This window comes from Adiantum capillus-veneris, chromosome 2 (assembly GCF_014529385.1).
Source record: "Adiantum capillus-veneris isolate H3 chromosome 2, ASM1452938v2, whole genome shotgun sequence".
Classification (NCBI taxonomy): domain Eukaryota; kingdom Viridiplantae; phylum Streptophyta; class Polypodiopsida; order Polypodiales; family Pteridaceae; genus Adiantum; species Adiantum capillus-veneris.
In genome coordinates this window covers 43,991,825-44,004,135 of record NC_140932.1, presented here as the reverse complement: position 1 = coordinate 44,004,135, position 12,311 = coordinate 43,991,825, and the positions used below count along the sequence as shown (strand labels likewise).

The 12,311-nt window shown below is 41.0% G+C and overlaps 1 protein-coding gene across 4 annotated transcripts; it reads right to left on the bottom strand.

Moving 5' to 3' along the window:
- Nucleotides 1-3,111: 3,111 nt before the first annotated feature.
- Nucleotides 3,112-11,471, bottom strand: LOC147462681 (protein PHOSPHATE STARVATION RESPONSE 1-like). Of its 4 annotated transcripts, none has more exons than XM_086527055.1 (8): nucleotides 11,168-11,471; nucleotides 10,932-11,019; nucleotides 10,681-10,799; nucleotides 6,588-6,664; nucleotides 5,153-5,192; nucleotides 5,016-5,079; nucleotides 4,028-4,097; nucleotides 3,112-3,825 (listed from the first exon to the last, which is right to left on the bottom strand). In XM_086527055.1, exons 3-8 carry the CDS (start codon nucleotides 10,769-10,771, stop codon nucleotides 3,259-3,261), a joined length of 909 nt encoding a protein of 302 aa, XP_086383181.1. In that variant the 5' UTR covers nucleotides 10,772-10,799; nucleotides 10,932-11,019; nucleotides 11,168-11,471; the 3' UTR covers nucleotides 3,112-3,258. The 4 variants fall into 4 exon arrangements, with proteins under 4 accessions (XP_086383181.1, XP_086383189.1, XP_086383172.1 ...); XM_086527063.1 differs by having other exon boundaries at nucleotides 11,119-11,183; XM_086527046.1 differs by lacking the exon at nucleotides 11,168-11,471 and having other exon boundaries at nucleotides 10,932-11,112.
- Between the last annotated feature and the right edge of the window lie 840 nt (nucleotides 11,472-12,311).

The window sequence follows — 12,311 nt, the reverse complement described above, 5'->3', positions numbered from 1 at the left end:
AGCAATAACTTGGTTGTGAAGCAGAGTTGAACAGGGGAGAGGCACTGCTTTCTTGTGGGGAACGCTTGGTAGTAGCAAATGGGTGCTCAAGGCAATGGATGTACATGAGTTTGCTCAAGACACTGAGTGTTTGGGCTGAGGAAAAGAGTTGATGGCTTAGGTGGGAGCACTTGCAACCATGACTCAACATACTATATATGTGTGTGTGTGTGTGTGTGTGTGTATGAGAGAGAGAGAGAGAGAGAGAGAGAGAGAGAGAGAGAGAGAAACTTCCATTGGTAACCTGGTAGCCCTTCAAAAGTGACCCCAGAGCATAGCACCAACCAAAACCTATCTTGCTTCAACCAATAGAGGGTCATGAAAAGCATGTTTATTGGCAATTCATGGTTTTGATAGCATGGCACAACAAAATCAAGCTGGTAGAAATATGATACATTGTTGTTGGTTGATTAGCAAGGAGATATGGGTACTTTGAATTTATTAGAAGTCGTGTGAAGAATGAGTCGCTCGCAACCATTTGACTAAAAATACTATGTGCTCATTGAGAGAGAGAGAGAGAGAGAGAGAGAGAGAGAGAGAGAGAGAGAGAGAGAGAGCTATCCAGTCCTCAAATAAAAAGAATTGAGAAAGGGAAAAAAGGTGGAAAAAGAGATAGCAGAGATCTACTCGATGAATCTTGATCTCAAGATCTAATATGAGAGAGAGAGAGAGAGAAAGAGACAGAAGGCATAACTATGCATTTTTATCTTGCTAGAGTGATTCCAAGGACTATAGTTCCATTCTCCTCACACGTGGGCAAGCGCGCGCACACATACACACACACACATACCTATATATGTCTCCGTGTGTGTGTGTGTGTGTGTGTGTGTGTGTGTGTGTGTGTGAGAGAGAGAGAGAGAGAGAGAGAGAGAGAGAGAGAGAGAGAGAGAGAGAGCAGACACACACACACATATACCTATATATGTCTCCGTGTGTGTGTGTGTGTGTGTGTGTGAGAGAGAGAGAGAGAGAGAGAGAGAGAGAGCAGACACACACACATACCTATATATGTCTCCGTGTGTGTGTGTGTGTGTGTGTGTGAGAGAGAGAGAGAGAGAGAGAGAGAGAGAGAGCAGACACACACACCTACCTATATATGTCTTCGTGTGTGTGTGTGTGTGTGTGTGTGTGTGTGTGTGTGTGTGAGAGAGAGAGAGAGAGAGAGAGAGAGAGAGAGATCCAATTTCCATGATTTTTTTGGCTGCAGCAATGCGCGGGTCACATACTAGTTACAATTAATGGATTGTAAAAATATACATGGATTTCACAAGTTCATGAAATAATTAGAAATGTCCCACTTGATTTTGATGTATTTGTATAATACCCATGGGAACAAAGAGCCTACAGAGGTCAATCTTGAGAATTTTTAGGTATACAAGCCAATTATTATCAAAACATGGATATCCTTCTTATATATGGTGAAGCTAAGAAGTTGAGCTATTTTGCAGCCATCATTTCTTGCAATTTGGTAATCCAAATCAAATTCCATCAAGTGCATGATATCTATCTTGTCCTGCGCTATCTCTTGAGTATGTTTGCTTTCAATTTGGTGAAAGTTCAGGGTATGCTGTGAAAGTCTTAATTTCCTGATTTGATGATTTATTCAAGTGAGATTCAAGTATAAATGCTAATCTTTTGATTCTTGATTTGTGATTTGTCTCATATATCTTTGAGCATAGGTTTACTCTGTTGTGATTGACACTCTAACTCATCTTTTTGCCCCATCCAAGTCGACAAAGCATCAAAGCATCAAGCAAAAAGAGGATGCTATAATATCCTCTAGGTGATAATTTAGTAGAGCAGGTCAATTCACTGAAGCAAAGTATTATGCAGCACTTACATATAGGAAACAAAGCCATTTGGCTAATCGGATGGAGAGAGGAATGGCCCTGGTATGCAGAGTGATGAGAGTGGGCTAGCTCCATGGGTGACACCATGATGCAAAGTCAATAGAGATAGGGAAAGAGGGGAGGGAACTTGTAGAAGGACACACGACAAGGAAGGTAGTAATAACTACGTTCTCATAGTCTAAAAGCCTTGGTGGAAAATGTAGGAACTACAAGGTGAGGGTCCCACCAAGCACGATCGTTCCACTAGGGAGTTAGAGATCTATCCCAAAGAGGTCAAATAAGAGGAAATCTTCATGGGGGCCTCAATGGGAAAGACCGTAATTTATAAGGCAGACCAAATCTAGGCTAAGGGTTCATCCATGTATGAGGCAGATGCCAACTCAAGGGCAAGATCCATCACCAAAGCTTCAAAAGGAGTTATGATTCAAGGAGAGAAGTGACCCTACAAAAGTTGGCAAGGAAAGTTTCATGAAAGGACACCTTTTTATAGGATTTTTTCTCAAGACACATAACTAATAAGGCGAATTAGATCCAATAGTAGGGGTTAATTCGTTTCAAGAGACAAAAAAATGCCTTAGAAATCTATCACAAAGCCTTATAATAACTGATGTAGGCCAAGCTACAAGCAGGGGTGTTATGGGAATCAAGCATAGTAAATATCAAAAAGTGTGTTAAGGATAATGATCATGGTAAGTAACAAAAACATGTTTCAGAATTATATATTTGTGTGTGCAATAGAGAAAAATGAATTTCTTAATAGAGTAGGACTTCTCTCAATCAGAATATAAGAGAATCATTAAGCTTGCTCAGGCAAGGTTCCTATTTAGTTCCAAAACCAATCATTACAAATTACCAGTCAAACATAGAAGTAATCTTCTTCTTAATTAAATTAAACACCAAAAAATAGTCTTCTAAGTTATAAGAGCAAGTCCCCAATCTAGTTTAAGGAAGTAATGTGAAAAGGCGAAGAAGGAGAAGTTAGGAGTTTGTAAGGAGCAATGTTTTTGCACCAAGTCGACATAGAGTGTGTGTGTGTGCGCACGTGCACGCATGATTCATTGCACACAACATAGAATTTAGTATAGAAATCTATTCTATGCAAGTTATATTTATTTATACATGCAAATGTGAATTTACAATAAGAATGTTATTCTATGCAGCTTTTGTTTGGCTATATACCTGTGTAGGAGAATGCATGTGGATGTGCATACTCTTTAAAACCTTCAAATAGCAAAGAGTTTTGATTCATTAGAGACTTTGTCAGCTTTTGTACACAATTTGGTACACAACCAATGGGTAAAATATCCTCTCCATTTTTTTTGGAGCTTAAGGAATCAGATCATAGGATCTGTAATTGAAGGTAAGCGTTTTAAACTATGTCATTATGGTTATACAAAGCATTATCTTGCCAAGAATGAAGGTCCACACTATCATGAAAGGGGGAATGAAAGCTCAAAGATGGATTCCTTTGCTCATCTTGGACATCATAACCTTTACGTGCACTCTCCTTCTTCACATGAGTAACATTCGTCACACGTAGTTGAGGTTGTTTCGAGGAAATTGAGGATGCAATTTGTTGATACAACAATGGGGATTGACTATTTGATAGGCTCATATTTTTGCTAAGAGCTACTTGATTATGGAATCTGCTAATAGCATGATCAACATTACCATAAGGTTCAATACTGTTTGATAGTAGGCTTGCATTTTCCCCATAAGTGTTATAAGATGTTTCAGGAGAGGAGTACACAGATCCAGTACAATGAGCCTCATCCTCATAAATGGAGTCAGGCTCTAACACATCTTTCACTATTCTCTTTTGTGAGGTGACAACATCATCATTCGATGTCCCGGTGCTTGCCATCTCTTGCTCCTCAATTATCTTCTGCAAATACTTGCCTTGAGCTTCTATCCTTAATTGTAATTGCCTTTGTACCTGAGATCAAAGCTTTGCTCTTGTCAAAAATATGTCATGCATACACATACTCACAAAGACAACACACACACACACACACACACACACACACACACACACACACACACACACACACACACACACACACACACACACACACACACACACACACACACACACACACATGTGCACAAAACACTTGCACTTTTGAGAGGGTACATACCTCAAGTTGATCTTGTAACCTTCTTTGGACCTCCATGTGCACTCTTAGAGTCTCGGTTAAATGGACACCCCTACAAAATAGAAAGCATGAAAATGAATACGCGAATCCGTGTGTGTGTGTGTGTGTGTGTGTGTAAGAGAGAGAGAGAGAGAGAGAGAGAGAGAGAGAGAGAGGATATTCCAAAGACATGCTACACATACAAAATTTGTGAACTCTCTATTTCTCTCTCTTATGTACACTATCACTTACAATATTGTGTTCATGCTACTGTGATTATTGTGCAATCAGCTTGCTCTCCTTTAACACGGTGAGAGATCTATTCACCATGGCCCATTGCTATTAGCTTGGTCTCCCCTAACTGGGTGAGAGATCTATTCATCATGGCCCATTGCTACAAACATCACAACCAACTAGTAGACAATACAAGCCAAACTCCATCACAAACACCTGAAGGCATATAGATCTCTCCTTAAAAGGGAAGAGCAAGGTGCTTCGCAGCTTGAGAGAAAGCCTCAATATCACAATAGCATGAACACAACATTGTATGTGACAAGGCAGACAAGAGAGAGGGGCCCACAAGAAGATTTGGAAATTTTCTCATGTAAGAAAACGGAGTCTTTTTCATACAATGCATAACATCATGAGCTTCTGCTCGAGAGGCACCGCATACCTAGCTAGGTACGATTGGGGGCAGGGGACCCCCCGCCCCCCCACGGGGCCGGCGGTCCCCTGCCCCCAATCGTACCTAGCTAGGTATGTTGTGCCTCCCTCACAGAAGCTCAGGATGTTGAGGTAAGTCAAAATGTGGGAATTACTGTGAGAATTTGTCCAAAACTTCTTGTGGGGATAGAGAGGTGACAATTTTTGTGGAATGTCTTTGGAGCTCTCGCTCTCTCTCTCTCTCTCTCTCTCTCTCTCTCTCTCTCTCGTATTAAGGAGAGACCTTCGCAAGAGATATAATAAAGTCGCATGAAAGCACAATACTCACGATGTTGTGTGATCAAATTGCATGCCTAGTTCCAAGCCTTTTCTCTTGTCAGCCTTGTTTGCTTCTGCGTTAAACAACTTGTATAAGGTGCTTCAAAACCAACACAATAGAGAACTTGAAGAAGCACAAGTTTATACCTTCGTTGGAGCCATGCATGTACTTTGCAAGTCTAAATTTCTGTGGGAAAGCAAACACAACTTCTTAAACCAGTATCCTTATAGAGCTACATCCTATAATCAAGTCAAATGAATGCAAGGGATTGCTAAAAGAAAGTTAAGAATTTATTGTACTATGCACTGATAATAGAATTTTTGAAGGTTTTCTCATGCATATAGCCATTAAAATTCGTCAAAGCAGTGCCAGGGTTGGTTGAACATTTTACCCATTTATGGGTAATATGGGCATTTTGCCTGTTTTTTACGATTTAAAATGTGCAAAAAAATACAACAAATTAACCGCAAATATGTAAAACCTTTGAAATTTGAAGGGCAAGGGTGCCCGTCAAAAATTATCCTTGCAAAGCACTGAACTTTGTTGTGGATTCATGGTGGGCAATGAAAATGTATGGGTTGTAGTGTTGATATATTTTGTCGATCACAAGAGACTTGTTTACAGGTTAGTCCTTGCACCGCGCTGGTGGTTAGCATGCACATATAAAAGCTTAAAGACCCTGATAGAATTTCTGTGTCAATTAACTTTCTTTGGTTGTGGGGGTTAATCAGGTTAAAAATCCTATTTACGTGGTTTTTTTAATTTGTAGTGGCCATAAAAAAGGAAGTGTTTTGTTCTAGTGCTTCAAGGGCATGGGTGTTCATGAAAAGTGGCAAGATGACTTTGTAGTGGTCATAAAAAAGGAAGAGTTCTATTCTAGTGCTTCAAGAGCATGTCTGTTCATGAAAAAGTGGCAACATGATCATGCGTTATGCCTAGTGATCTTCTCAGCTTTATTTGCCACCATGGGGTGTTGGGCACGGGATGAGTGATCCCTGTTGCAAGTCTGTTGATCAATAAGAACTAATCTTGGGGGGTGGCCTTTACCCTAACTTAAGGAGGAATGCAACACAATCTTATGCCATATTTGTAAGCTTGCATCTTTAGAACTGTTTGAGCATGTGATAGATCCACAAGAAGATTTAGAAATTTTCTCATGTAGGAAAACGGAGTCTTTTCCAATGTTTTTCATACAATGAATAACATCATGAGCTTTTGTTCGAGAGGCACCACATACCTAGCTAGGTACGATTGGGGCCAGGGGCCGGTGGTCCCCTACCCCCAATCGTACCTAGTTAGGTATGCGGTTCCTCCCTCACAGAAGCTCATGATGGTGAGGTAAGTCACAATGTGGGAATTATCGTGAAAATTTGTTCAAAACTTCTTGTGAGGGTTGTGTTGCTAAGAGAAGGAGATAATTCAAGCAATACTTATTGTGTTTATTTAGCATATCATGAAAGTATAAATGGTAAGAATGTTAGCAATAATCACTACTAAATTAGAAGGCTTTGTTGAACTACTAACTTTATTCCAAAATTAATACATGTTGCTATATTTAATTCAAATCTGAGGGTTCCGAACCTGCAAATGACTTTTCACGTGGTAGATGGTCAACCCTTGTACTCCCATCACTTTAAGTATGCCCTTTGGTGTTGCTCCTGCATTTGACAACAAGTTCTATAAATGAACAGTATTCGATTCCTATTTTTTGTTTTTAAAGGACATAATGGACCCATAAGAGGCCCTTAAATGAAAAGACTCTTTAGCAAACTAAAATATGTAAGAAAATTTTAATGAGTCAATACTTCACATCAAATGTATGCCTAACTCACAAACTACAATATCATTGAAAATTTCAATGAGTGAATACTTCACATCAGAATGTATGCCTAACTCTCTTCTTCGCCAAGGTTTGTTTGTTTTTTAAAAATAACAACTCTCACATCATGTAATAGGTTATATTAATCAAAACCACTATATCAGCACCATGCTCAAATTGAGCCATGACCAAAAAAATTTCAAGGGTCCATGGGCTAAATAAGGGCCCGACCGGCACAAAAACACAGAACACACATCATCCCGGGGGTTTTTCCAGGGAGCTCTTGAACCCAAGGTAAACAAGCTGAGATTTCACGATGGCTTTCCAAAAAGGAAATCAAGATATGAGGGAAATAAAAATACTATATATATATATATATATATATATAGAGAGAGAGAGAGAGAGAGAGAGAGAGAGAGAGAGAGAGAGAGAGAGAGAGTCACAATCTCTTGTTCTTGTGAAAAAAGCTTTTTACTCTTTAAAAGCTTTAAAAATAAAAAGGTACACAAAATAAAAGAAATGTAGTCCCATCCAAAGAAAAAAGAACAAGTATAAATTGTGTGTTAATGTTGAAAATAATATAAGATGAGCAAGGACAAAAAAAAAAACAAGACAAAGTCTTAAAAAGCCCTCTAAGGCTATGAAATGAAAGGGACCCATTTGACAAACTCCATCAACATTTAAGATGAGTCTCCATCGTTGGCACTGAAAACATTGGACAGAGCTGCCATTGGAGACAACATTGACTGCCACTCGAAACCTCATGGCCAGAGCTACAGGGCCCTCAATCCTAAGGGATACCTAGCCACGCGAGGGAAAGACCGCCTGGGGCATCAACACCATTAGCTTAGCTAGAGCCTCCATTGCCCTCCAACTATGGACCTCCCTACCCTGTACCACCTTGCAGACATACAACAGTTGCACGGCAGCGAACTCCTGGGGAACCAACCCTAAGAATGTTTTTTGAAAGTCTCTAACTAAGGTTTGTTTTCAAAGTCAGACAAAAATGACACTCTAGCAAATAAGAAAGTATATTAACTGTTGGCAAGATGTTTACTAGTTAATTGGGGCTTGCCAACGTGAAGTTGAATCAAGAAGATGTCCCAAAAATTTGACCCTCAAGCCTCGGTCTGAGCTTGAGGTTGGTGTATATTTCTGATGTTCTTAATACTATCCACTCACAATTGTGAGTTTTGCAAAAAAAGGGGAAAAAAAAAGATGTCCCAAAAACCATCATATCACAATTCAAAAGGTTTGCCCCTCATCCACACTATCTTACGTGGGTATGTTTCAAATGGGATATGCAATTCGGAGCATGTCGGTCATCTGATGTACATTTGTAAAGGGGCCAATATAAGGACATTTAAAAATGTAGGAGCCAATAGAGGGAAATTCAAATTGGTATAATTTAAGCTTGCGCTATGATTAACAGTTTTGAATGAAATTAGGTACCACATATAGTCACAAGCCATCACATACCCTTTAGTGCACCTTTATATCCAAGCATGCACCCTTTCACCCTAGTCATATTCATACCCTTATGGATTTGCTGCTAGCCTCCTTGCCCTATATCAACCATTCATCAGGAATTAAGGTTTGTAGCAAAGAACGGCAAACATGGTATAGAAAGGAATTTTCTGCATCTCACCTTCTGCCAACGGAAGACTGCTTTTCTTTGTTTCTTTGATAGCCCAAGGCACACAATGCACAACCAAGTCAATTTAGTCTCTCAAATGCTCTAAGACATCACAACTCAATGAGGGATTGGCTACATTGGCTACTGACCTATGTAGCCATCGAGGATATTTTGCTACTGGGAAAAGGATTTTTTTCGATTATTTTATCATTTGAGGAACATGTCTCCTCTTTGATGATGTGCTCTCCTCTCTCCATTGTTGACACGGTGATCTCTTTGGCTCTACGGTACTCAATTTCTTCATGTATGTGGAAAATGATGATTCACACTAAAAAAATGATGCCACATGCCAACCAAATGAGGGCTTATAATGTAGTTCTTTTGGTCTATCTTGTCAAAGCTTGCCCCAAAGAGGGAGAGGAGAGGGTGATCCTTGTAAGTACAAAAGAGACACGAGAGTGAGAGAGACCTTTTTTGTCCCCCCTTTTTTGTAAATTTTTTTGTTTAAATTCTATATTTCTGTAAGAAAAGCAGTCCCAAAATGACAAAGTATCACTTCTTGGAATTATGCTTCGAACTTATCTTAGTTGGGGTTTCCTCCTGTCTCAATGTGGATGCACCATGATTCCTCTTTTTGTCCTTATGAGTCTCTAGAAGAGTCTTTCAAGGTGTTATCATGCTCTGCTTGAATTATCTTCATCAAGGCACCGTTAGTTGCATTAACTTGACAATGTGCTTTTAAGGCGTCGACTGCTTCTGTTCGTCCTCATTAGCCTACATGGCAAGAAGGTCCCAAGAACGGCAAACATGTTGCTTTTCTTTGTAGGCTTGGGGTTGAAGACCGGGTGACTTTCTTGGGGAAGTTGCTCCCCACCCCCTTCTAAAGAAGGAGAGTTTGAAGAGACAATCCCTAATGAGATGGCCTTGTGAGGGTTGTGCATACCAATGAAAACTAGCATTTTGTAAGTGCTTGTAGCAAGCGCATCAACCTTTTCATTGAAGCAGTCCCTAATGGGATGGCCTTGCAAGGGTTGTGCGTATTGCAATGAAAACTAGCATTTTGCAAGCGCTTCCAAAAAACACGTTGTAGGAAGCTAATGCTATCATCTCTGGTGTTTGGTTGAGGTCCATCAGGACGTGTGAGTGCTACTTTCGGTTGAGTTTTGGTGCAACCTCACACTTGGGGCATGTCAAGCGGGCTCTAGCAATAGCCTTGATGAAGGGGTAGTATTGCAGCATGTCCTAGCCTTGGTAAGCTTAATTGCATAGCAATAAAAAAGGGTGGTATAGAGTGTACCAATGGAAAAGAAGCTATGAAATGGCCCTTGACGTGCTGAGGAGGAAAATGTAGAGGCTTTAGTTGTTTACAGTCCCACATTTTTTTGCAATGAGAATATCCTACGAGAGAGGCATAGCACCTTGAAGGTGAATTGGTTGTCATTGCTCAAGGACTCTTCGAAAGTGAAGCAGAAGGGAGTGACCGCGGCGTGCGCAAGGGGGGGGGGGGGGGGGGGGGGGGGGGTTCATCTCTATACGTAAACCCTCTATATCACATGCATTCAAGGCCTAATTTGAAAATACTATATCTGTAAATGTCTCATGATATAACACATAGTTTTCTAGCAATCTGTGTATGTCCCCTTCGATTTGTACTCTTTTGAATGTTCAAAATGTATTAAAAAGATGGGACTAAATCATCTCTTCTACTGAACTCATGTGCTCTCTTCACATATTTGTGAGTGGCCGCTCCACGGTAGTGATAGAGCTTCTTCTCTTCTCTAATTCAAGAGAAGAAGGGATACCTTTTGTTCCAAAAAAAAAAGGTGCAAAGCACCATGCTTAGCCATTAATCCCTTCTGTTAAAATTGCGAGCTACGCCCTTGATCTTGTCTAAGTCAACAGAGGAAGGGATATCTTTGTTCCAAGAAAAAGATATGTGCTTGATAATTATCTTTGCCATCTCTTGTGTGCTTAACATTTAGAATGAATTTTGCTAATGCAGAGGTCAAGGACTCCTTGTAAGCATGACTACCATCTTCCACATTAGTGTCGGTGTAGTAGAATTATGGGGTTTGTGCTGCAGACACACGGATGCGTGACATGCGCACGCATGTGTGCGCACACACACACACAAACAAATAATCACCCTTTCTCCTCTTCTCTCTCTCTCTCTCTCTCTCTCATGTTCTCATTGAGAGAAAAAGCGACAGAAGGCTTACTATCTGCTCCTCCGAGTTGTGTGACAGCCTCCACAAAACGGTCATGCAAATCTGACGTCCATCTCAGCCTTTGTTTAGAGGAAGCCATCATAGCCTATCTTCAGAGTGTAGCGCTTATCCTGACAATCAAGAATAGGCATTGGTCACTTGGTTACAAGAGATTAATGCAACAGTTAGCCACTAATAATCATTATTATACCTTTACAGCATTAGCACAAATGATTAATACTACTAACGAGGGCAATTAATACCTCTGATTTTTTGCTCTAATGACGGTTCTAGCCCAATTGAAAAAGCGTCAAACCCAATTGAAAACGCGTCAAACCCAATTTCACAGGCCTGCAAAAAATGTCATCCAGAGCTTCAATGGAAAGCTTCGGTCATTGACGTCAAAACCAGAAAGCAATGCAAAATCGTCTGCTTGTGTCCAAATCCGACCAGAAAGAGCACAAAATCGACTTGGGCGATGTTAATTTGGCGTGCAAACCTGCAGAATATGGGACAAGGAGTGTGTATGTGTGTGTAGAGGAGATGCCCCACGTTAAGATTCCTTCAAGGTTATCTCCATTATGGCGCTGGAGCGGCCTCTATTCTTGCAAAAGAAGTAAGTAATCAAGCTCTGCGATGGATATTGCTGGCGAAACGCTTGCTACAGAAGCAAAATTAGTGTAATCAAATTAGTGGTTAAAATCCAAAGGCTAAGGCGAGCAGGCTGAGCAGGGGCTGCCAATTGTAAAAATAATATTATTAAGGCAATAAGAACTCCTTGACAAACAAATATATGAGGTGAGCACTTGGAATCGCGTCTCCACACCAATTCAAAATTTTGAAGCAAAGCGTCGTTTGCAAAGAGCCAAGCATATGGTTTGCATATTAGTATCTCCAAAGCTACCCATTATTTTCGCCTTGAGAGGTCATTTGTGGGAAAGTTCGATGCATGTTCTATCAAGGTCAACCCCCCCCCCCCCCCCCCCCCCCCCCCCCCCCCCCCCCCCCGTGTTGTGAATGATGGTGGTGGTCCGTTGATCAAGGAGATGGCCCCCTCTCTCTCAACCTATCTAGAAGATGTTGGGGGCCTCCCTTGCTTGTGGGGGAGCCTTCCCTACTTGGGCTTGGGGCTCCCTTGGGCCACCTCCCAACTTAAGCCTAGATTGCGCGGGTTGTCGGAACCCCCACCATTGGTCACTTGAGGAGTTGGTCCCCTCTCTCTCAACTTAAGATGTTGGCAACCTCCCTTGCTTGTGGGGGGCAGTGTTCGGGAAAAGTGTGCCTCAGCTTAGCCTTGAGCCGGTTGCAAAATCAAAGTAGCCGGTTGAGGGGAGGGCAAGAAGGAGAAAATTTCACTTAAAATACATGGAAAATAGTGTAATTTTGCAAAAATACTGGCTAGTATTATAAAATTTCCGGTCCAAGTTTGTCTTGGAGGGATTTTTGTATGTTTGTGAAAATGATTTTTCTCGAATGCTGGTGGGGGGCCCTCCCCAACTTGGGCTTGGGCCTCCCATGGGCCACCTCCCAACTAAATCCTAGATTGCCTAGGTTGTGGGAATCCCCACCATTGGTCACTTGATTTGCTTTATATACTTAAAACATTTAAATTGCTATCTATCCTACTACCCATAGCCCTGTCC